The sequence below is a fragment of the Mustela lutreola genome, chromosome 3, assembly GCF_030435805.1.
Source record: "Mustela lutreola isolate mMusLut2 chromosome 3, mMusLut2.pri, whole genome shotgun sequence".
NCBI classification, from domain to species: domain Eukaryota; kingdom Metazoa; phylum Chordata; class Mammalia; order Carnivora; family Mustelidae; genus Mustela; species Mustela lutreola.
In genome coordinates this window covers 63,507,316-63,533,317 of record NC_081292.1, presented here as the reverse complement: position 1 = coordinate 63,533,317, position 26,002 = coordinate 63,507,316, and the positions used below count along the sequence as shown (strand labels likewise).

Here is a 26,002-nt window from a genome sequence, read left to right as displayed (position 1 = left end):
GTAACCTAAGTCCACTCCCTGACAACAAATAACTAGGAGAAAGTAGTCTTTAGTGTTGTATTTCAAATTGATTTGCCCTTTTAAAAACAATGTAAGTTGCTTGTCCGATGAGTAGGAAATACTTTCTCCACTAATCTACCTCCGTCTCTCTTTTCACAGAGGACAGTTATGGGATGGATGGGAAGGTTAATCTGCCCAGCCTCGCGGCGGCCGATGTCAACTGGCAAGGTCTGGAGGATTTATACAGTGTGAACGAAAGTGTCTATGAGTACAGACAAAACTATACACTTAGTCTGGTTGACTGGACTAATTACTTGAAGGATGTAGATAGAGTATTTGCACTGCTGAACGGCCACCATGAGCAAAATACAACAAACAAGACTAGGACTGCTCAAAGCGATGCATTCCCGGCTGGATCTGCTGAACTCTCGGTGCCGGGGGAGGGGGCCTCCGCGGAGTCCGACGAAGACCCGAGTCCTAGCGTTGGGGAAGCGCCTCATTGGACCCTGCCCGCTGACCTTCCAACCCTGCATTGGAACCAACCAACATTCAGTCCAGACACGAAACTTGAATGGAATAACGACATTCCAGAAGCGAGTCATTTGAATTCTGAACACTGGAGAAATCATAAAACTGAAACGTGGACGGAGCACGAAGAAGGAAATCATCCTGAAACCGACTTCAGTGGCAATGGCCTCCCAGAGCTGGTCCTCCTGCCCGGCCCCCGGCGGCTGCCCGGGAGCTGGCCGCTGCGAGAACTGCCCCGGGCTGGCGGTCCAGGCGAAGACGGTTTTGAAGATCAGCAGCATCTTTCGGGGCCCGCTGATGTGGATGCCGTTCATCAGACGATCGATGCGTCTGCCGGGCAGCGGCCCGCGAACCCCGGCGGCGAGAAGCGGCTGTCCAACAAGGCGAAGAATGGCAAGACGGGGAGCTTACAGAGTCTAGAAGGCAGTGCCTCCTTTCCACTCTCCTCCAATTAGCGGACATTGTGACCTTACCCTAAACACAGTATTTTTGTAACTTTTTATTAGGAAACTAACAACGACGATCAGGACAGCCAACATTGTACGCTACCCCAGGCACACAGGTGCAGGAGTCAGCGCCCGCGCGAGCAGGAGGCCCGCGGGGACTCGGTGTTGTGATTCACCGTGTGTCAAGAACAGAAAGAAAGGTTGACTTGTGTGTGTGCGTTTGTTTGTTTGTTTGTTGAGTGTTTGGGGAACACACAAACAGTGGTGTTTTTGAAAGTGATAGGGATATGTCTATACAAATATTATCCGATCAAGATGGCTAGAATTGTACCTTTCTGAGTTTCTAAAACTTGACACCCTCCGTGAATGTGTCAGCACACTTTCCACTGCCTGCATAATGGGGTTTTGATTCCGTTTTTAACCACTGGACCTTTTCAGTGCCATCACGTTCAATGATTTTGCACTTTGAGATCAGAATGCCATGTCTGTTTGGTTAGTCATTTTTTTTTTTTCCCTTCCCATAAGCATTTTCATAGTCTCACCGCTTGCTTTCAGTTTGACCACTGGGAAGCAGACCCCAGGAATGATACCCAGTACGGATGACATATTGCTCAGTGTACGCTTTTGCCAGAAAACATTGCATGCGTTTTCCTCGACTTGCTAAAATTGATTAGCAGAAAGGCATGGCTAACGATGTTGGCAGTAAAAATAAATAAATCAACAAAACCACGATTGCCTGCTCTCTCTGTGCCTAGCCTCAAAGTGTTCATCATATGCTTTAGATTGCTGAATTTTTATTATTTTATTAACAGGATAAAAGGACAGATGACTTTTTTTTTTTTCTTTCTATCTTTGTTTTCTTGACCTGGCAAGTCAGGTCAAGTGTTGAGAAAATATGCTTATTCTTGAATTTATATAAGAAATCTTCTTCAATAAAACAAACTCATGAATGTTTCATCTTTTAAACACACCATATGTGTTATATGATTATTTTTAAGGACTTCACCAAGTTCTGATTATTTTTAAAGGCATAATTCAAGACTGCTTTTGAAATTCTGTTTTCTTGAAAATATTCTTGTTATGTATTAGATTTTTAAATACCAGCAAAAGGATTACCTCATTGAGAGTTACCAGTACCCTAGCCAACTTCCCAAGAAGGTTTTTATTTTTTTTGCTTAACAGTGATTTTCTTTCTATTTTTAGATCATTCAAATGCATAGGTAAATTATGTTTTCTTTAAGTGTTTAAGGTAAACTCTTTTAAAGAAAATTTAATATGTTATAGTTGAACCTTTGACAACTTTAAGTCTTTATCATAGACTTTGTACATATGTTAAAATTAACTAGCTCTTTATCAGATGTGTGTGTCACCAGCTGAATGACAGAAGAAACATATTTATGGTCATGAATGATGTACTTTGTAAAAAAGTTTCAAGTTATTAGGAAGCATACTGTGTTTTTTAATCTTGTGTAATATTCTGTGATACTTTTATAGAACAACTCTGGCTTCGGGAAAGTCTAGAAGCAATATTTCTTGAAATAAAAGGTGTTTAAACTTTACCTGTTTCAGAGAAATGAGCTTATTACCAAGTTTTTGTGTGACACCCATTCTTTGTAGGTAAAATTGAGTCCTGATCTCAATGGACATGGTTGAATATTGGCCACATTTGTAAAACTGCCCCAAAGTCCATGTGTTCTAGAACATGCTCAGATTAATGATTTCAGGGTGGATTTGCCTCCTCACATCAGGGAGGCCACGGCAGAGGCAGCACCAACTGGCTCCCCATGACGCCCCCCCTTGGTTACATAGACCTGGTGTTTGGTTGGATGGTCTCCGGTTACCATGTTGACATCTTTAAGGATCTTTGAACAAGGAATCCCACCGTTCCTCATTTTACCAGACCAACGAACTATATATCTGGCTCTGGGCAACACAGATGGAGTTTCCCAAAAGCAAGAGGACAGATCCACTGAAGGAAGGTTCAGTTCACTAGGGACAGGACCATAGACTTTGATCAAGACCCAACCACCCTCCAATACTTCAGGTTTTTCCCAACTGACAAATACCATATACTTCTTTCTGCTCCAGATTTCCTGAGGAGCTGCTTCTTCTGCAAGTGCAGGGGCTGACAATCTGTGAAATGTCCAGAGACCAGAAGGTTAATAGGAAAGGGAGAAGAAACTAAAGCAAAGGACTTTTTTGAGATCTGTTAACCCAGTCCTGAGATAACTGAGGAAACCATCTGTATTAGTTTGTGAGGGCTGCCATGACAAAATAGCACAGGGGGGGCTTAAACAACAGACATCTATTTGCTCACTGCTCTGGAGGCTGAAAGTCTAAGACCAAAAGGCTTTGGTTTCTCCTGAGGCCTCTCTTCTTAACTTTCAGATGGCCACCTTCTCTGTGTGTCCTCACAAGTCTTTTCTCTGTGCATGTGCAGCCCTGGCCTCTGTTCTCACAAAGGAAGAACACAAAAAATGCCAGTCATATCAGATGGCAGCCCACCCATATGACCTCATTTAACTGTAATTACCTCTTTAAAGGCCCTCTCTCCAAATACAGTCACAATGGAGGCATAGGGATTCAACACCTGAATTTTCAGGGGGCATAATTCAGTCCATAACACCACAGATTCATCAAGAGAAGAGTTTGAGATAATAGTGTTGACCAAAGGCACTTCATTTTGCCTCCCTCCTTGATCCTTTTCCACAAAAGGTGACTAATCCAAATGCTGCTATCCCGGAGAAAATTCCATTTTAGTTCAATTCAGTAACTATTTATGCAGTACCTACTATGTGCAAGGGCATGAAAGAGACATTCAGATTTTGAAGAGTGCTTCGAAACTCGCTAGCTGACTGACCTTGTTGGACCTCTGAGGAGCTGATGCCCAGAGGGTTAAGCTGATTCCCCCAACTGCCCATTTCCTACAGGTTTAAGAGGAAGAGGTTTACAGAGGCAGGGCCCGCCCCTCTCCACTTTCTCCATTTACACACAACACACACACACACACACCCCAGATCAAGGAAGTGAAACTCCATGTAGGAAAGAGTAGTGGAAAGAACAATGGACATGAATTCTAAATTTTACTACCTAAGAGCTGGGGAAAGTCGCATAACCTCTCCTTGACTGTAAAATAAGAGATGTGAATTGAGGACGGCAATTACATCACGTCTGGGCTTTCTTTTCCTAGGACATGCCCGGGGAAGACATTGCTCATGCATGAGGACACCCCTGCATGAAGCCAGAGCACTTGTGCCCTTAGAATCCTTCCCAGCACAGCCGGCTACACCATTGAGTCCGTAGTAAAGTGTGAGACACAAACCTACTGACCATATCCAAAGTAGGTCATATCTGGGGCTCCTCCCAGCCTTCTTTAGAAAAATAAAATAACCCTCTTGGTGGGGTTTTTGGTTAAGAGAGAAGGAATGAAGCTGTAACACTCCCACCCCCTGCCAAATGTCCCTAAACACGTTGCCCTTCTGAAAAGAGATTTTTAAATGCCTGTTGTTCAGAACTTGCTTTAGAGCTACCCTGATTTCAAATATAAGAAGGTCTTCAAAGTCCCCCAATTTATCTAATTTTGCTTGATATTTTCAAATTTTATTTGCTTGATGTTTCAAAATCTAGTTGGAAAATATTTTCAAAGTTTTCAAAATTTATTTTAACAGAAAACAAAGACCTTAAAGCAAATAATACCTCCCTGTGGTCCACCACCCTGGTTCATTTAAGCCCTCATGGTCTCTCCTTGAAGCTGCTGGGAAAGCTGTTATGGCACCCTAAGCCCCTCCCCCTCCCCCTCCAACTCCACCCCAGCCTGCACTTGCTGTCTCTCATCACCTACCTCAGATCTCAGCCTCCTGCTCAGAGATGTTCGGCGATTTTTGACACGCACACTCCCCCCACCGGAAGCTCTAGCCTTCCATCCACCCACCCGCTCCCCCTCCACCTCGCCTGTCACGACCAGCTTCCCCCAAATTAGCTTCACCTTCCCAGTTCTGAATTCCCCATTTCAACAGGTAAAAATCTTATCCATTCTTCAATTCCCATATTTTGTTTTCCCTTTTATCCTAGCAAACTTTATCTTTTCTTTCCACGTAAATTTTCCTCAACGCCCCCACCCCTTGGACACACAGTATCTCGACCATTTTTTGCTTTACTTTTCCCCAAGTAAGAGAACACGGATATTGTACCAACTCTGAGGCCGATGGAGTGAAAGTGACCAGCCACATTCATGGCCTTGCCATTTGCCCCTAAGAAACCTACCCGAGGCAACTGTTGTTCATACTGGTCTAATTGACTCACCTTCCTCTAAGTTGTGTCGTTGATGCTGAGGACGTCACCAGCATAGTACCTAGGTCCTCATAGCGAGCCCACTATGGTATAAAATGAGCAGAGAAAATAAGTTTCAAGAAGCAGATACTTCCTGTTGAGACTAGGGAATCCCTGCTCCCCGATGTCAGGGAAAGCACTGCAGAGGGTTGGGAGACGAAGGGAGCTATAAATGTTGAGGTCTCTTGTGCTGAGCGTTGCCTCACTTTTCTGATAGCAAATGCGCTTAAGTGGTGGACAAAGGTATCTACCCTCTATTCTGAATTTCTAGCCCCTACACCAGTGTGCCTCCCAGGACCCAGGAATTCCGAATCTGTGTCTCCTCCCCCCGGTCCTCTTCCCCATTATCCAACCTCCAGCCCCAATGGCACTAGGTGACCCAGAGCCAGAGTGGAACCAATCCAATTACTAATGGGTTTCGGCAGAAGAGGACATGTCGTTGCCACCCTAAAATGAATGTGGTCACAAAAAGGCCCGCCCATACAACTCAAGCCCAAGAACTGGAAGGGAGGAGGTTAGTAAACATGTAATTTCCATAATAACCATTGGGTGTCACTCTAGTGCAACTCACGACAGGCTTCCTTCCAGCCAGGATCTGCCCCTGACAAAGCTGCCATTTCATTGATTTCTGAAGTAGCAGCAGTACCATTTAGACAAGAATGCAGCTAGAACAACTTGATCCATGGCAAGCTTGCTCTTTCTTTGGTACCTAGGATCTTGGCCATTTACCTAGGATCTCAGCCGTTCCAGAAGACCAAAGAAGGGTTTTAGTTTTCTACTGATGTATATTGGTATTATGAGTTGGAACTGCATCAGATTTTGACATTTAAATACAAAAGTCAACACCAAATATCGATCTCCTTGCTTTCCAATGACTTTGCACAGTTAAAAATGGGGTTTTTGCCCCCCCCCTCCCCCCACCGGCCCCTATGCCAAAGCTACAGAGGCTGTCTTCGCTCAGCTGGCAAATTTTTAAAAGAAGAAAAGAACTGGATGCTTTTTAACAGCTCTTAAAATGCTGAGGTTGTACCAAGTCTGGAGCTAATGCAAGATGAGTGGCCACATTTATAACCTTTCCTCTCTCCTCATTTCTTAAAAAGAAACTGTCTGGTGTGTCTCTTTCAGAAAGCCCAATATCTGGAATGATTCTGCCGTTCCCTTGAACGTGTGAGATATTTAAGAGAGTCGAGTGAAATCTCAAAATTGCCTTAATGGCACACATTGAGGAAGAGAAGAAGGTAGACTAAGGAAGAGGCTACTATCTTCCCTTGCATAAATGGCCTCCACAATGAATGCATAAGGCCACGGAGGAAAAGAAGTTTATCCAGAAACCAGCACAGACACATCCCCCCAGGAACTCCTGTATCTTGGGCCACTGTGACCCTTTAGTTGAGCTGAGCAGGAGGGGTGACTGAGTGAGAAATGGAAATCAATTGCTCTGCTTTACACCTATGGAGGGCTCCAGGCAAGGTTCTAAAAATAACCACTTTGTGCTCCAGTCCCTGACTCATACTGTTATTTCCGGAGCTCCTCTGCCTCCCTCCTCCTCTCACCCAAAAAGTTTTGGATGCCTTAGAAGACTCTGCTGTCCAACAAGAGAGAGCTCAGAGACAAACTAACTTCAATCTAACACACTTTATTCTTTTTTTTTTTTTTTACTTTTTTTTTCTTAATTTTCAGTGATCAAGTATTCAAGATGTTGTAAACCAAGGTTTATTAGTACATTGACAAGAGATTTCATTAAATACAAGGAAATTATACATCTTTTAAATTACCCCTAAGAGATCTCCAAATAAATATTCATTGTAAAAATCACAAAGTCAAATTCCTTTATGCAACAATTCAAAACGGCCTTTCATCACCAACACACTTTCACACAAAACACACACACTGAACACACACTCCACCAGGATCCTAATGCCAGTTTATTTGACACAGTATTACATCTCCTTTAACTGAAAAGTTAGGGCGGATCTGCCTATTCCGTGCTTCTAAATTAACATTTGGGGTTTGGGGGAGAGGTATGTATTTTAAGAAAAATGCCCACTATAAAGTTTTATCGATTATTCCTATTTCTCATTTCTAGATACAAAGTTTAAACTGTTCACCCCCTTTGGTTTAATATGTCCCTGCAATTACTTTAGTTTTGGATAGTTTCTCTTCTGATTTTAACATAAAACAGAATACCAGAAAAAGACAACACCATCCAAACCCCAATTATTAAAAACACCTCACAAGGGTGTCAGTTTTTTGGGAGAAGAAATAAGAAAAGATTATGTGAAATTGTTTTCCACTCTCTCTGATATTATTTGTAGCATCTGATTATTCTTGCTAAAAGAAATACGAAAAGCGCTGAGTTTTCCATAAAAAAAGGTATGCCCCCTTAGAGTCTTCATGTTTGCAGTGTCAAGTTCATTGACTAACTGTAGTAATGAGAATAATGAGTGCTTGTTTTCTGGGACATTCTCTAAATTTCCAAAAGCAAAGCTCATGCCGTCCCTTACCAGGGAGACTGTAAATTCAGTGGTGCATTTTTGTGGTGAGCATGCATCATTAAATACGTGTAGCACCAAGGCTTTTTTTTTTTTTTTTTTTTTTTTTAATGTTGCAAAAGCCAATACCCAAGGAGGGTTTTCATCTCACTTGACCTTTCTTAGGCTGAGTAAAAATGAAGTGCTTGAAGGGACCTGTTCAAACATATACAGATCTGTTTCCAATGTAGCAAGAAGCCTGAGACAGACATAGCCAGCAGCATCCTGGAAGATGAGGAGAGGAGAGAAAACATTAAAGATAAAGTGCACAAGGCTACCACCTTCTCTTGTCCGTCACGGCACGCCTTTCCACACCAGGAAACAGGAACTACAAATAACGTGCAGAGGCTACGTACTGGTCTGGAGAACAGAACTAGCAAACCTGCCATCTAGGCAATTCTGGGATTACACAGTATTTTGATATCCATCTGCTACTTAGAATACTCCGTATGCCCCTCTATAGCAATAGTTAGACTCATCGAGGATGTCTGAAGTCCACACACACTTAAAGTATAATTGGCTACCCGCCTAGACTCGGGCTCTCCTACCGCTCCTGGGCATACTACAGAATTTCCATGAATGCTTCAGGTCCATTCAAAAACCATGCAGCTGCTCTTTGGTTGATGCAAAACAGGCTCCAAAAAGAAATTTTCTGGCTCCAAGTCCACCAAAGAATGCAAGCTGGAACTGCAGACCGAGGAAGAATCTTCTTGGTAGTTGGTGAAAATGCAGGATGGCCATTATGACTTCCTCCTTCTCTGATGGCTGCATTTCCAAGTACATGCTCCCGTCTGTGACCACAACTACTAATAGTAACAATCTATGTTCATTTAACATGGAACACTTTGCTTCTGTTCATTTAAAACTTTTATTTAGGAAACTTAAAACCCATATTCACTAAAAATTAATGGAAATGTTAACAATCTTAAAGAGGAAGAAACAAACAAGAAAGCATACACTTTAAATCCCCAGAGCTCAGACTCAATAAATCTGAACCGCATTTCCTCATGATTCATTCCAGAAATTCTACTGAGACCCAATGCTAACATCAAAATTGGTTTGTTCTACATTAAATATGAACTATAAATAAATACTTGAGGTATGTTATGACAACGTTGAATATAACACTTAGCTAAAATAAGTGTAAATTTACCTTGAAAATCTAAACATTAAATTTTGATGTTTCCTACAGATTTTTTTCTATTCTACACAAAGGAATAATAATTTCTCTACTCCTCAGGAACAGTAACACACCAAAAAATGAAATGCTTTACCTCACTAAATTATAGTCACACTTGCCTTTGTTAACCAAAACCACTGTAGGCATTTGATAGTGTGAGAAGCAAGCCATGGTGATAGTAACCTGCTTCTAAACACTAACTTGGCCACTCTGTACAATCCTAAACAAATATCTTTGCCTCTCTGAGCCTGTTTTCATGATCTGTTTAAGAAAAAAAAAAAGAATAAAAATAGTTATCTTGCAAAGTTATTAACAGTATTAAAATAAATGATGTATATTAAATACTTGACAAAATTCTCTGAAATACTCAACACTCCATAAAAGCTAATTTGTTTCTTTTCTGCTCCTCCTTTCTCCTCCGACCTTAGTTCTGAATGACTTTTGAAAGTTTTCAAGAATTAAACCTACCTAAAAGAGGATTTCATACTAATGAAGATAAAAATGTGCTTCAACCACCCACCCTCCCCCTGGGAGTTTCTAAATTAATAGGCTAGACTCAAGGATATTTTATTTTCCTATGAAGCCAAATAATACATTAATCTACAGGGCTGAAAGAAGAACAAGATGACCTTTTTCCAAAACAAATATATAGAAGCCTAAGTTCATAGAAAATGGGAATTAAATTTAAAATAGGAGTTGTGACTGTAAAGTGACCAACATGTGAGAATCTCATATCTACAGTTAAATGGTGCCATTTATAAGATAGTCACTTTAGTTGACTATGCAATATTCCAAAGATGCCACCAGGACCCAAAGCATTTGGGGGACAATTCTTGATTGGCACGTATTCTAAAACTTCAGTCTTCCGTGATTTTTACTACTTATTCTACATTAACCAACAACACATGAATGATACACCCTCTATTTATAAGTATCACATACTTGGGGCGCCTGGGTGGCTCAGTGGGTTAAAGCCTCTGCCTTCTGCTCAGGTCGTGATCCCAGGGTCCTGGGATCGAGCCCCGCATTGGGTTCTCTGCTCAGCAGGGAGCCTGCTTCCTCCTCTCCCTCTGCCTGCCTCTCTGCCTACTTGTGATCTGTCGAATAAATAATAAATCTTTTAAAAAAAATAAGTATCACATACTTGAGGAAGTACAATATTAACAATTGTGGTGTACAATTTAGGCTAATTTCTTTGAGTTTTGGCCAGTCGACCTGAAGAATTTCACAGAGCAGCAGATGGTAATTGGTTGAAATAGTGCCTGATAGAGAATTGGTCACTGGTTGCTGAATTAGATGGATGACTGTTCAGAGTAGAGAAAGGGGACTGTCTAATTATACGTAAAGAATCTGCCACTTCCTACCCTGGAGTTCTGAGAGCAGCTCCTTTTCAAAATACACTACTAGGGGGTGCCTGGGTGGCTCAGTGGGTTAAAACCTCCACCTTCAGCTCAGGTCATGATTCCAGGGTCCTGGGATCAAGCCCCACATCAGGGTCTCTGCTCAGCAGGGAGCCTGCTTTCCCCTCTCTCTCTACCTACTTGTGATCTCTGTCTGTCAAATAAATAAATAAAATCTTTAAAAAAATATATACACTACCAGGAAGAGACAGATCCTAAGAGTGTTGGAACATTACAATCTTAGCTTTAAAAAAAAAAGGTGCTAATTCCATCCAAATTCTCCCGATGCAGTTCTTTTGCAAATACCACCTTTCCCCAACCTGTATATCTTCAGCTCCAACACAAAAGGAAACTTTCTAACAGACCTAAAAGATCAAAGATCTCCCATAGAGAGTAAAAGGGAACCCTGAGGCACCAGAGTAGACACTAAGTGAATCAACAATGTTCTCTGTATATACCACGTAGAGACAAGTTGGACAGACACTAGTGTAATTTCAGGCAACAGCAGACTTATAACTCAGCCAAATGAGACCATTTCGAGGGAAGTCCTTGTCACCTGAGACCACCCCTACCAGACATTATTCAGTCTAACAGTGATAACCCACAAACCACATGCCACCAAAAGAACCATTTGACAACACCGTTCTTAGGTGGAGAGGAAAATGACCTTGAACCCAGGAATGCTCATGCAACTCCACCAGCGCCTCCAAGGATGAAGGGCAGAAAGCCTGAATCACGGGACAGTTCTGTCACTCACTTCCCCTCTACGGAAGAGTGTAAGCCAGCCAAGGAAATCAGTTCCTAAATTAGCCCCTACATAATCATAGCCTCCTTGGCAGAAACTGTTCACAATTATACTGGTATTTGGACCTTCCACGTCCCTCCTATGTCCGGGTTGTCAGGATTCTTTTTCTGAGCGGCGGAGACCCCTGAGTTAACTTGCTATCAGTCCAGAGTAATGTCGGGAAGGATCTACCTTAAGAACCATGTAGAAAGCATTCTGTGTGGTACCTAAGTCAAAGTGTTGTGCTGGGAAGAACTGAAAAGGATGATGGATAATGAGCGCAAAGTGCATTTAGGAACAGAGAAATCCTCTCGAAGAATCACTTCGGGAAGGTTAATAGGAGGAAAGAATCAAAGAGAGATGTAAAATCGTTCTAGCTCTGATAAAAGGGAATTCAGTATGACAGATGAGTTGATTTTAAATAATTTTCAGTCCTGACTTAGGATCATACTCTCACAGCTCACAGATCCCCTTCCTCCTGTATTCAGAGTGATTTTCTTATCACAGGTATGAGCTTTCCTGATTTAATTACTCAACTTCAGGGGGCAACCACAGCAATTTTATGTACATAAGAAAGAAAATGATTTGCTAGGGTTTCGCTGGGGTTATACACTAAAATGGTCAGATGGGACTCAATCTTACCTCTATGGAATTTCTTTTTCCAACTATTTTGAGTGTCAAGGTTACAATTCTTAGCTACCCTTGTGTGGGCCAAGAGCTAAAAGAATTTCTACAGCATTTTTCTTTGGATGAGAAAGCCATCAGTTTCTCTCCTCATGATGCATCTCAAATCAGGTTCCAGCCATACTGTTTAGCACATTAGTTTTAAAGCCCCTGGCAAAAGAATACCGGAGTTTATATTCAGGCTATCAGATTTATGATTCAGCAGACTCTTTACCTTATGATGGGGCAGACAGACTAAAAAAAGAAAGTGTCTTATGAAATAAAGTAGCTGTTCCTTTTATCACAATATGCATATGATTCCTTTGAAGCATTTGAAAAATTCTACCTGATTTATAACTCTGCTATGGCTTAAAATGCTATTAACAGTACTTTAGGGAAGGTTTATAGTCCTCTTTTCAAAAATGTATCTGCTTTAGTCTCTTGAAAGAAAAAATAACATGCTGCACTTACATTTTCCCAATCAAAATTGCATAGTTGAGGCAAATTCGTTTGTGCTTTGTAGCGGAACTCACAGTAGGTGTTCATATCTAAAAACTGATTTGTAAATGCAAAGTCATGGTCAAGCTCACCTTTGTCTGGAGTGTATGCTAATGATATGTACTGCCAATACACTTCCCAAGATTTCATTAACCAGGCGCCTCTCAGCCTTATGCAACCCTGGAGCAGGAGCATGAAATTCACGTAGCGGAAATGGTAACAAATCTGTCTGAACTCCTCCTTCTTGGAGGGAAGGGGGTAAAGGCTCTCAGTCTTGTTGAGGTATCCAGCCCTCACTCAATAGTGGCTGTGTATACTGACTTTTGTTGGTTTGAGGATTGCGTCTTTAGAGGTTAAAAAAAGAAAGAAAGAAAAGAAGGCACGGGTGTTTCTCAAGTTGCCATATTCAACTCAACCAACAAAACTAAAGTCTTCCGTTTTCAAGCTTCAGGAGGGAGGCTACATGGCAGTAGGGCTCTCTTCCAGCCCCGGGTCCGGGGAGGAGCTTATTGCTTCGGGGAAGGGCCCCGGATAGGTCTGTGCTGTGTACTGGATCCCTTTCTGCAGACCCGTCTCTTCGCGGAAGTCCCCCTGGCTGCTGAAAGCCGGGCACGATCTAGTCCGGGCATACTTCTCGGCGTGGTCCGTGTGACCCACCACCTCGCTCACAGTGCTCAAAGGGAATTCTCTCCACCGTCGCCTCTGCAGCTCATCCTCCTTGTACTTAATGGAGTACCAGGCCAGGAAAATGAAAATAAAGCCGACAAATTTGAGGCCAGCCGCCAAACCGAAATAGACAAAACGGAACGATGTCACGTTGTACTCCCAGCAAGAGCCTTGCACTCCACATTCCTGTTGCCAGAGCATGCACGTGGTGTCGATGACCGCCCCGAAGTAAATTGGCGTAGGAATGTATGCTAGAGCGGGAGAGAAGAAGACAAAGAACGGTATCTAGCCCATCGTATCAGAGAAAACAGATCTGTAGATGAGCAAGGTGCTTGTTTGCTCTAGGTGCTTGTTTGCTGAGGACAGTGGTTTTCTTGTATTAAGTGACCGTTTTAACTATGGCACATCTTATTATAATATAATATTATAATATCTTATTATAATATAATAAGATATAATAAGATATCTCATTACGATATAAGATATAGAATTATAATATAATATACTATATATTATATTATATATTATATATTATAATATAATATATTATAATATAGGTATTATAAAAACATTCACCGAGTTATAAATACTTTAAATCTTCCAGTTTGCCACTCAGTCAGAATACGTTATTGTTACATGTTATATGTAAAAATGTCGATTGCTAAAAAATTCAATCAGGCAATCCTTTTAAACTTAAAAATCAGATTTTGCCATTAAATACTCAAGAGGCTATACTAAGACCCTTTATGAACCACTGAAATGCAGTACACTTAGTTCTTACGGGGTTGGGTTCTAGTCCTCGGGTGCAGGAAGAGTATGAGGAAAACACTGTCCCCTATAAGCCAGAAACCACATCAGATGGCAAACTGTATAAAGACATTTGGGGCATGGAAATAACTAAGGCATAAAATTCATCTTTGAAGCTTGGGAAAGGTCTGTGGTGAATAGTAGCTTCGTTGTTTGGGCAATGAGATAGACATTTCTTCACTCCCATAAGAAAGAAAGTCTACCCAAGTAGACTTCCTTCACCATATGTTACTCCCTTTGCTGAAATGTGCCCCATCCCCAAACTGTTCACCTTACAATCATCTAACCCTCCTTCAAACTCCTCACCCACTCAGATGCCACTGTATTCCCACTACATTTTGCAATCACCTTCATTGCACCAACTATCATGTAGCAATGAAAGTGTTTGCGGATTTGTCTCCCGTAATTTCCTGGATGGCAGAGGCCAAGTCTTTTATTCCTTGCGTCCCAAGGACCCCTCAGGACAGCCCATGGATCCTCGATGAGTTTATACAAGATAGTGATCAGAAGGAGCAGGGGAGAAAAGGGGGAAGAAAAGAGAAAAGAGAGGAAGGAAGGGAAGTCGGTGGACTAAGTGATGTATTTTTAAATATATTGTATTCATTTCAAATGACGTATGTTCATTACAATTAAAATGTAACATTACTAAAATACTTAAAATTCTCTTTTTGCTTTGGAATTTGGGGGAATGGAAATTGGTTTGTTGGCCCAACTATAGCTTTTTCATAATCAATAGAACTTAATTAAAGTCTGAATTAAGCAGATGACTGAAATGTCTTCCTTTCACTTATTCCTGACACGGCGACAACCCTCTATTGACTTAGCCCAGCTCCATGACATCAAAGACAAACAGGGCAAAAAGGAGGACCTATTTTTTTTCTTTTCCTATTCAACTACCCCTTCGCTAAACAAATTTCCTTCTTTGAAAACAAATTTTTTAGTTTTCAACAGGAAGTATAAGGCAAGCTTCTTAACTAAATCAAAGCATCCCAGAATTTCCTTTCGCCAGCTGGCTTTGAAAAATGGGACCTTCAAAGTTTTATCGACACCAAAAAAAATCAGCCACCCACTCAGTGCAACCAGAAACCTCTGAGGGTGACCAGAGAAAACTCCCTACTCCCAGACTAGACCACCAACCACAGAGTAACAATAAATTGAAATTCTAGAGAAGATTAATGTTTCAGAGGTCAAATGATACCATTTTAAAGTGTTTCACCCTTCAAAATGGAAATTAAAAATTTAAATTAAAAAACTTATTTCTTTTTCTTTTCTTTTTTTTTTTTTTTTTTGTCCTGTGGACAATGATACTGATTACTGGGAGAAACAACAGCTGAAGAAAATGACAGACTGCTACTCGTGAAAGAAAAAATATGCTTGATGATGGGGAAGTCAATAAAAAAATACGTTGAAATTGATCAAAGCAATGGGCTACTTCACATGATATTTCCCATGCATTGTCCCAAAACACGACAGAGTGAGACAGTGTTTGTCAAAATCAGAACGATGTTCTTCACGCCCTAATGAATTCTGCCATATACCAACCGTGCTAATGACCTTCTCTTGTTAACAAGTAAAGGGGACTCCTGATGCCTGATGTATCAATTTGGGGATACTTCTTTTTTCTTTTCAGAATTTTTAATTTCTTTTCTCAGAAAACTCAATAGGTATCCTTTTTGCCTGGCCCAATAAAATTATTGTAAAGAAGTAAGAAATTAAAATCTTTTCAAATAATACGAGTGCCAATTTCCATCATTTTCATGTGAAAAAAGTCATAAAGGGACAAAAATGCCAGGATCATAATAAGCCCATTATAATTGCTTGGTTCAATATTTCTTACAGTACCAAAAACGCTCTAGGGAATTTAGCCCACATTTATGCTTATGGTGAAAAAGAAACTGTTCTAAAGTCCGTTGTATTCTGTTTCCTCAAACGACAGGACTGGGTAGCTTCTAGTTCAAATCAGAAAATAAGAAAGTTGTGCCCTCGCCGCTAACCCATAAAATCCTAGCTACTACTAAGAGTAACAAATGATTGACTTGCCATTTTTTTAAAAGACCATGAAAATTTGCCATCTGTAAAGAGGAACTAAGAGGCACACGTGGAAATTCAAGAACGTACCAAGTGTTCGCAGTAAAACAAACTGCATTCCCAGCGCAAAAGGTCTCTCCTCATCTTCTACTGACCTACGGTGAAGGCAAAGAAAGAAATGTCTTATAACATTGGCCTCAAGAAAACAAACATCAAATCAAGCCTGCTTAGTACAGAGCCAGACAGCAAGAGTGGCTGTGCCAAAATATTTATTTCCTAGAATTTATTAACAGCAGCCAAACAAGACTGCTGAGGTAGCTAGATTGGTGAATGAGTTCTCCCCATTGAAGACTCAAAGAAGTCCTGATTAACTCTGTTTCTGGGTAAATACTGGTGGAGGGCCAAAGGTTCATGGTTGAAGGGGGACAATCAGCTCTGAGCTTCTAAAATCAGTTCTTTGAGGGACACCTGGGTAGTTCAGTGGGTTAAGCTTCTGCCTTTGGCTCAGGTCATGATCTCAGGGTCCTGGGATGGAGCCCCCCGCATCGGGCTCTCTGCTCAGAGGGGAGCCTGCTTTCCCCTCTCTCTGCCTGCCTGCCTCTCTGCCTCTTTGTTACCTCCGTCTGTCAAATAAATACATGAAATCTTTTTTAATAAATAAATAAATAAAATTAGTTCCGTGAAAAAATAGATATAATAATTTATCCTAACTACTGCATTCTTTTTTTTCCTATTTGCCTACACTTTCCAGAGGGCAGGTGTGTCAACTGAAAGTTACTGTCGTAATTTCTCAAGGGAAAGTAGGGAGGAGAGAACTTAAAGAAAGAAGTAGAGTCCCAAGAAAGGTTGCAAAACAAGTCAACATTAGAAAAAGAGCAAACCCCTCCTACCACCTCGTGTTTTTCTTCTTTTCCCAAAACATATGCTCCAAGTAATTCCTATATGGCAGGAAGACTGGATTCTATTGATCTGTAATTAGCAAAAATTAAAGGGCTCTTTTTCTGAAATTTTGGGTTAGAAGCCAGCTGGTGATTTGCCATGACATGGGCAGCCCTGATCTGGGTTATTTAACATCTCTTGCAGAATTAAAGTTTAAAGAATGAGATTATTCAGGATTCATTTTTTAAAATGATGAAGTGCCTGATCTTTTCTGTGCTATACACGTTGAGTTCTAGGTAAAGCATGTCCACTTCCCCAGGACCCACGCACCTGCCATCTTCTCCCCTTATCTTCCTTATCTTTTCCTAGCAATTTGCCCCATGCTGCACACACCATGGTCAGTCTGTATCTGTTATTGGAGGAATTGAGAGATTCAACCAACGGGCTTTCCCACCCAGTGCTGTTATCATACATCTAACTCAGCATCCCATAAAGAAAAGAAGCCAAAATGTGCAGAAGCAGCAGCAAACAGCCCAACTGTCCTGCTAAGAATGACATCCCAGCAAGTATGACCACCAGGTGCCCAGCACTGGGGGGTGCTGAGAAGCCAGGGCAGAGGTAAAGGGAGAATGAGGACTGATTTCCTTTCATCCTCACTCCGTTGCACTGCCTCCGCTGGTCCCCTGAAGCTGCTTCTGGGGGCATGCGTTTCCTTCGCCATGCTGTCCCCTTCCCTCCTTTGCCCACGGCAGCTTTTACTGCAAATGCCAACACACTGATCTGAATGGGTCCGTGTCAACATTTTTAACAGGACTTCCATTAAAGCAATGCCTGTGTTCTCTTATAAGCAAAAAACCACAAACAGGATACCTAATAAAACATAGCATGAACAGCTGGAAAATGACATCTCCCAGTCTGTCCTTTCCTTGTTTCAACTCCAAAACTTTATATGATCGTAAAATTCATGAAATCTGCATTTTGAACTGCAGGCCCACTGATCCTGGAGGCACTACCTACCTACCAGGTTGGAGATAATACTCTTCGCTGTATGCGAGACTTCGAGACTTCGCCAAAAGACTTCCTGCCCCATCTGGAGTCAGGCTCCTTGTGGCTAACATGGTGACACCTTTCAGCTCCTGAACTTGAACCATTTAGGGCACCGACTTCAGGAACCAAAAGCACCCCAAAGAAGTTTCACTAAACTGCAAACCTAGAACCCATCTGAATAAAGAACATTCTGGGGTATGAAATGTTACAACCTTCCATTCCCTTCCTGATGTGGGAAAGCACTTCTCTTTTTTTTTTTTTTTTTTTTTTTTTTTTTTTTTTTTTAATATTTTATTTATTTATTTGAGAGAGAGACAGTGAGAGAGAGCATGAGCGAGGAGAAGGTCAGAGAGAGAAGCAGACTCCCCATGAGCTGGGAGCCTGATGCGGGACTCGATCCCAGGACTCCAGGATCATGACCTGAGCCGAAGGCAGTCGTCCAACCAACTGAGCCACCCAGGCGTCCAGCACTTCTCTTAATAAATTCAACAAGCAAAGGTCTGAGTGCTTCCCCGTACAATCTAATTCTGCTTTCCTCTCCACCTTACCACACCAGTCCCAGCTTGGAACGTGTCCTCTGGCCATTCTCAGCGCATACCCCTGCCCCCCCGCCACCAGGCAAGCAGAGTGCTATTCTCACCTGAGTGTCACTATGATGGCTGATGGTTGGGCACATGCTGTGATGAAGGTGACAATGAAGAGAAAAATTAAGAACGGGATAAGGGTATTGCAGGCTCGTTTGCACTTCCCGGACACAGCATAGCCGTTCTCGTTGAGATAGGTTTTGACAATAACCACACGGAGCTGACCGCGCTGTCCCACCGTGGGTGGAGTGATCACTTGCCGGCTTTGGACACAGGTGCATTCTGTGTAATTCCTTATCTAAGGGATAGCAAAGATGGGTTGTGAGCCAACCTAAAGCATAGGAAAATTAGGACAAAGTCAAATGCTCTAAAATAGCTCTAGTATTTAAGGATGGGTAATATTTGCTGAGCAAAATAAGTCAAACAGAGAGAGATTATTATCATATGGCCTCACTCATATGTAGAACATGAGAAGCACAACAGAGGCTCATAGGGGAAGGGAGGGAAAGCTGAATGGGAAGAAATCAGAGAGGGAGACAAGCCATGAGAGACCCTTAACTCTAGGAAACAAACCGAGGGTTGCTGGAGGGAGGTGGGTAGAGGCCGAAGGGGTAATTGGGAGGTGGGCAAGTGATATGATGAGCACTGGGTATCACACCCAACTGCTGGGTCACTGAACTCTGCGTCGGAAACTAATGTTGTACTCTATGTTGGCTAACTGAATTTAAATTTTAAAAAATATGCATAATATTTAACTGAAAATACAGCCTCCTTGCTAACAGTAATGATCTAAAGTGTGCATCCAACAGTGTCTGCTGGCCAAATTGTAAACTTTTATAAGGAGCTTTCAGCACTCTGTTCCACAGCGTTCACATTCCATATGCTCATTTTGGTCACAACTATATCCTGCTCCCACTGCTGTGCAATTCTTGGGCTGTCTGATTAGAGAAGCCCCTCAAAAACCGGAACCAAGCTTTCTGTTTACTTGTGCCCACCAGAGCCCCTGGCATCAGCCTGGACACAGAGTAGGACCTAATGTAAATATTTGTTAAATAAATGCAGAGAACACGCGATGCAGCCGTGATGACTCCAAGGCCAAGACCAGGGAACATATCACTGTCTGTTTCGTTTGAAAAAAGGTAATTCAAGGACCTAAAAAGGTATTTCAAATAAAAGCAACCAAGGAATCTTTCTGCCTCTTACGTTGTTTGTACAACAAAAACAAAACAAAACAAAACAAAAAACAGACATCAGCTTGAGCTCCCTGTCACTGTGAGCTCTCAGCCACTTAAAGAAGCAGTAGCAACAAATATGAGAATGGGATGCCGTTTGGCCATCTGTGCTCCAGGGACTGCTGGCCTCTTTTTAAGAATGAGGACTGTGCCTTAGAGGACTCCCTCGTTCACTCCCAGGGAAGGACTTAGCCACTGAGAACAGATCTTGTTTTCTCTTCCAACTTGGCACTCACCAATTATATAATGGGGAGCCAGCAACAGGATTTCTCCATTTATCAGTACAGCTTAAAACTCAGAAATCAAATATGACAAACCCAAAACATACAGTCAATGGTCTAATCCCTTAACACCTACACAACACAAGTCAATGCACCTTAACTTTTTAATTAAAGCAGCCTCCTACAATCTGTTCTTATGCAAAGAATGAAATCAGGCTCAGTAAAGAACTGAGTAGAATATGAAAACCTCCCACAGTATTATAGCCTATTTATAATTCACAGGGAAGGGAATTCTCAAAATAGCCTATTCTTGAACGGACAGAAATATCTTTACTCTGAAAGTGAAAGAAAGAAAGAAAGAAAGAAAGAAAGAAAGAAAGAAAGAAAGAAAGAAAAAGAAACTTAGAACTCATATTCTATGAAAAATGGCCATTGCCCATCTTTACAGACTCTGATCAGAGAAGGTGCTCGCCTATTCTCTTCTGCCAGCACCAAATGTGGTCATCTTGACCTTCAAACGCATCGCAAGGGCCCTGGCAGAGTAAGAAATGAGAGGCCTAGCATTCAACCTTATCACGTTTCACTGAGTTGGCACAGAATGTGAAGTGGGAGAGGGATGATGTGGAAATAAGTCACTGTACCCACATGCTCCCTTCATCCCTGGAAAAAAGAAAATGATAGCATTGCATAATTTTCTTTCCTCTGGCTTCTTGTCAAGATGTATTTTGTAGGTTATTTGAAATTTCTTGAAAAGAGGAATGGAAGCCACGTGTTAGTCCATGCATCCTAACATGTCCTTGTCACAGGATGTTGGATCAACAACAGTACAGGAACTTGCAAAAAATACTCACCCCAGTACTAAGATTACCACTGTTAACACAGCCAGCCAGACAAGGGTTAAAGTATGTAATTCCATCTGATCCGCAGACTGGCTCATACTCGTGTATCTTACAACCACAATTAACATTGCAGCTTCCTGTCAGGTTCCTGTGAGGCATGGTGAGAGAAGGTCTAGAGAGGAAAAAGCAGGTCATGAGCAACATTTACCAAAATAAAACTCTAAAGAAAGTTCTGGACGTTAAGTAGTTTGTCCATTTTAGAGAAGCTAGTCTCATTAAATCAAAGCTGTGGTATTGTAAAGTAACCACCTTGGATAATTATCATTTAGTATCATTTTAAACAAAGCACCAAAAGAAGTTTCAATTTTCTGGTACCATAAAATTAAGACTTCTGTATCACATTCTGTATCATGCCTCAATTCTGCCTTCCATCTTGGTGCCACAGATCTGGGCTCAGCTGTTCTAACCCCTGTATAACTACTCGCTTGTTGTGGACATTAAGCTCTCTGTCTGAACAAGCCCAGGCCTCGATTTCTTTAACTATAAAAGAGAGGAAACACTTTCCTTTGCCAGATCAATAACACCATTAGGAGGGCACAAGCAAAAATCCATCCATCACAGTTGTTCGACACAGGTTGCTCTGACCAAAAACTTGAATTATTCTGGAAGAAATTATCAAAGAAAGACGTGGGACTCTAGAAATTGAGTCATAAGTGATTTTCAAAGAAGAATGGGAATCACATCACTAGTTTTGATTCAAACAACCAGAGAGGAATGAATGATTCAGTCCTTCCTTTAGAATGCCCAGATGTGGATTCCCAGTCAAAGTGGTAGGTTTTGTTTTCTCATAGGATCATGATGTCTGATCCAAAGAAATGATACAATATGAAAAGTTCCAATACAACCCATCTAGGCAACAAATATAAAGGACAGGAGGAGCAAGTAAGGATACAGGGCTGGGGAGAGAAGTATTAGAAAATGCTGTGGAAGAGCGGAGGCAGGCAGGGACCCAGGAGGGACCCATGGAAGAATGGAAGGGGTTCTCCAGTGACCTCTTTCCTTGTCTTCTATGACCACTATTTTTGTCACTGATGAAATACTGTTCCCAAAACCAATAGCAGATCCATCATTCGTCCACCCATCCAACAATATTCTAGAATGTCTCTTACATGCCAGAACTTACCTTTAATGCCTATGTTGAGTAACCACTCCTCGTCCCAACTCTGTGTGTTAGTCACACACGGAGTGTGTTACACTGAGTCACACAAAGAGTGTGTTACTCTGCTAACACAGAGTATGTTACACGCATAAAGCATTATTTGTTCAAAGGTGTCTCTCCTGTGTCCTCTTTTACACGTTGATAACCGAGTCCTCAAATTTTAATTAAAGGAAAAAATTCATAGCCGTATTCAAACCTTATCAAGAGGGTCATCTGGGTGACTCAGTTGGTTAGGTGTCTACCTTTGGCTCAGGTCATGATCCCAGGGTCCTGGGAGTGAGTCCCACATAGGGCTCTCTGCTCACAGAGAGCCTGCTTCCTGCAATCCTTCTCCCTCTGCTCCCCTGCTCCTGCTCTCTCTCTCTATCATAAATAAATAAATAAATAAATAAATAAATAAAATATTTTTAAAAACTTATGAAGAAAGGCTTCTAAAGAGGCAAAGTGAAATAAACTGTTCTTCATTTATGTGACTCTCAGAAGAAATTTTGTCATACAACTTTGATGATTATGCCCACAAACTCTTGGATTCATATTATTTTGTCATATGCTTTTAAAAATATGTGACTCTGACCTTCTCCTCGTTCATGCTCTCTCTCACTGTCTCTCTCTCAAGTAAATAAATAAAATCTTTAAAAAAAAAAAATGTGATTCTAGGCCAGTAATTCTCCACAGAGGCAATCTTGTTCCCTAGGGGACATTTTTGGTTGTCACAACTAAAGGAGTGTTAATCACTGGGTAGGGGCCAGAGATGCTTCTAGACGTGCTCCAATACACAGAACCACCCCACACCACCCCCACATACAACAACCCTGATGACTACATTGGTGCCCTCATGTACAATTTAAACCCCCACACAACCCCCGCATGACTCCCATTGCCCGAGTCTTAGTGGTCTTGAGGATGAGGTAAGAAAGCCTATTTGAGACCTACTATTACATCCCACAAATGACTAAATGGAGGTCCAGAGAGGCCAAATGATTCACTTCAATGTTGATTAGTGCTGTCTTAACTGGTACCATATGAAAAGTGTTCTGTGTCCATTACTGTTCTCTTTGCTAGTTCTTCAAGAGCTACATTGCAAGCCATGACCAAATAAAAGGGGTTTTATATGTCTGCGTGCTTCGTCACTAAAAATGACAGGCTCCAAATCCATGCATTATAATTCTTACTATTGCTATTAAGAAGTTATAAGGAATTTCTTATTAAGAGCATGATTCATATTCATTTATGACCACCACAAGCTTCCAAACACCTCTCTTTCATGGATATATCCACTCAAGAGAAAGGAATCTAGGAGAATATAAACAGATGCTCAAAACCCACTGATGACAGGAAGCAAAAGCTTTCCTGAGTTCCAGAAACAGAGGCCCAGTCCCAGGTCACGTTGGGTATGTTTGCTTTTCTCATGAGAACATGATGTCTGAAATAAAGAAATGATCCAATAAGGCTCTAAGAAAATCAAAACAGGCAACAAACATAAATAGCAGTGAAAAGAAGTGGGCATTCATGAGAAAGTCATTAGGGGAAAAGGCCAGAGTGGCACAAAAAAAGGAAAGATACCAACATGGTTAAGACTCTACACAGTGCAGATTTTACAAAAGAAATACATTTTAAAGAGTAATAATGTCTTGTTTGACTATCACTCATTTTCCAGAAAACAGGCTGGGCTATAATAAGGATTTAAGTGTGTAAACATGAATAACACTAAACAACCGCTCATTAGCCTGAAGGGAACCCACCACGGGAGGACAAATGCACAAGGGCCGGGGGACACCACACCTCCACTGTGCAAAGGGACTGTGCATCACATTTCCGATAACTAAAGCATTTCTGACAAGTTAGCTTTACAAGTAAAAGGCTTCTGGCAGCTCAGAGGCAAGCTAAGTGTTCATTTCCAAGTGAAGAAAAAGGCCTCACAGGGATGCCTGGGTGGCTCAGTCAGTTAGTTAGATGTCTGCCTTCAGCTCAAGCCATGATCCCAGGACTCTGGGATCGAGTCCCTCATCAGGCTCCCTGCTCAGACAGGAGTCTGCTTCTCCTTCTGCCTGTTGCTCCCCCTGCTTGTGTGTCCTCTCTCCCTCTTTGACAAATAAATAAATAAAATCTCAAAAACGCGTGTGAGAGAGAGAGAGAAAATAGAAAAAGTCTTCACTAAGTGAAGTGGATCACCAAACACCCGCAGGGTCCAAGATGCAAGCCTGAGAGTCACACATGAGATCTTACCTGTAAAAATCACAGAATTACAGAACTAGACAGATGGGAGCAGTCTCTGAGATCATCGAGTACCACTTGTTGGTTTTAAAGAAAAAGAAACTACAAGAGATGTAACGACATGCCCACCATCATTGAGGCTTCAAGAAAACCAGCCACAGGGAGACCAAGTGAACAAAAAAGGGAAAATGAGCAAGTTTGTCACTCAGTCTTTATCAAATCAATTGCTTGAGGATCAGCATTTATTTAAAGTAATATAGTAATATATAAAAATCAAACAGATCATGGTTTAACATAACGTCCACCATGGGGCCATCACAGATGTGTAAGTAAGGACACAGTTGCTCTCAAATTTATCTCTCTGTCTCTGTCTCAATCCCTCTCTCTCTCACTAGTGTGGGCACACACAAACACACACACAAAGTATGTCAAATCACTCCACCACAAGACCTAAAGAATACTTGGACCTCCCCATCTGACATATTTCTACAGGTCACTGCAAGTCAAAGAGGAGCCCCCTAACCATCTTTCTGCCTCCCCTTAAGTGTATTCCTATTAAGAAACTTGACAAGTGGGCATCCATGCATCTTATGCTCAAGTCACATGGATTAGAAGAATATGATTCATGTATCAAATACTCTTTTAGCACAATATACTAATCCCCAAGAAAAAATTGATATCTTTCTCATAATATCTTAATCGCTATCAATTTATCTCAACCTTCAAGAAGATTTCAATTAGAATGTTTCCTTTTGATTCCACTTAATTTTTGGCTTCATATTAAAATGCTTCCCTGGCTAAAAATAGCTGTTCAATTTCAGGTTTGTAATTATTATTATTATTATCATCATAATCAAAGTTATCATTTAAAACTAACATTTACATAGCCCTATTTTTACTCCAGGAATTGTGTACCAAGATCTCTATATAAATTACCTCATTTATTCCTCATGAGAATTAAAATCATTATGACTGCGCCTTCATCTTTTAGATGAGGAAATTGAATACTGGAGAGGATAGATACTGTCAAAGTTCACAAAGCTAGTAAGAGCCAAAAACAGATTGAATCATATACATATAACCTGCAGCTTTTTGTTTGTTTATTGTGTTTTTCCTTTTCTTTCTTCTCTTTTTTTTTTGGGGGGGGGGTGGTGCCTAAAGGGGAGAGGGAGAGAGAGAATCTCTAGAAGGCTCAGCACAGAGTCTGATGCAGCGCTCGATCTCACAACCCTGAGATCATGGCCTGAGCCATATCGAGGCGGACGCTTAACCCACTGAGCCACCCAGTGCCCCTTCCTGCAGTTGGAATTAAGAAGTGTGTTTGGCTTCACCTGTGTGTCTGTATTTCATACGGGCATGTCAGAATCATCTCAGAGCTGTAAGAGTGAGGATTTACTGTGAACACTGTGGCTTAAGTAAGACTTTATATCAACACATTGCATAATGTGAATTCCTTGCTCTTTACCTTTTCTTCAAGTAATTTTTTTAAAAATGGAGTTAAATCTGATTTCCATGTACAGAATTGTTCAACGGTACCAAGTCTTGATAAATCATTTAATAATGCTCACTTTATTATCTTTCATTTATCAAGTGTCATCTCTTTGAACTTAAAACTAAGATCTATTATATCATCTTCTGGTTGAAATTACTTCAGACTTGAATTATTGGGCCAGAACTTTTCCAAAGATGATTTCTTGAGCTGTGAGGTGACAAGGAAGCATTTTCTCAGTTTCCTGTGTTTGGCAGTGACTGTTGGATGAAGAGATCCACCAAGTTCAACCAAGTCCAAAATCTCAGAGGTAGGGACTTTTCCCTGAAGTTACTTCTCTCAATATAGTTTTATTGAGCCAAAGTGCTAAGACTACAGAAATTCAATAGAACCTGCTAATTCAGACCTTTGTTGCAAC

General features: G+C 41.3%; 2 protein-coding genes across 8 annotated transcripts in view; one reads left to right on the top strand and one right to left on the bottom strand.

Moving 5' to 3' along the window:
* SULF1 (sulfatase 1) overlaps positions 1–2,533 on the top strand; it is a 175,323-nt gene extending 172,790 nt beyond the window's left edge. For 5 of the 6 annotated variants that reach the window (XM_059166261.1, XM_059166260.1, XM_059166262.1 and 2 more), the window contains one exon: positions 160–336. In XM_059166261.1, the coding sequence (XP_059022244.1) occupies positions 160–190 (31 nt within the window). In that variant the 3' untranslated portion in view covers positions 191–336. Of the gene's footprint in view, positions 1–159 lie in introns of all 6 variants that reach the window. The other variant, XM_059166264.1, reaches the window with a different exon arrangement.
* A 4,237-nt stretch (positions 2,534–6,770) lies between these two features.
* The window catches only part of SLCO5A1 (solute carrier organic anion transporter family member 5A1), a 143,981-nt gene continuing 124,749 nt past the window's right edge, over positions 6,771–26,002 (bottom strand). Inside the window, exons 6-9 of one of the 2 annotated variants that reach the window (XM_059166257.1) lie at positions 20,675–20,834; positions 18,427–18,668; positions 15,951–16,015; positions 6,771–13,276 (exon numbers count right to left, since the gene is read on the bottom strand). In XM_059166257.1, the coding sequence (XP_059022240.1) occupies positions 12,819–13,276; positions 15,951–16,015; positions 18,427–18,668; positions 20,675–20,834 (925 nt within the window). In that variant the 3' untranslated portion in view covers positions 6,771–12,818. The remainder of the gene's footprint in view (positions 13,277–15,950; positions 16,016–18,426; positions 18,669–20,674; positions 20,835–26,002) is intronic. The other variant, XM_059166256.1, reaches the window with a different exon arrangement.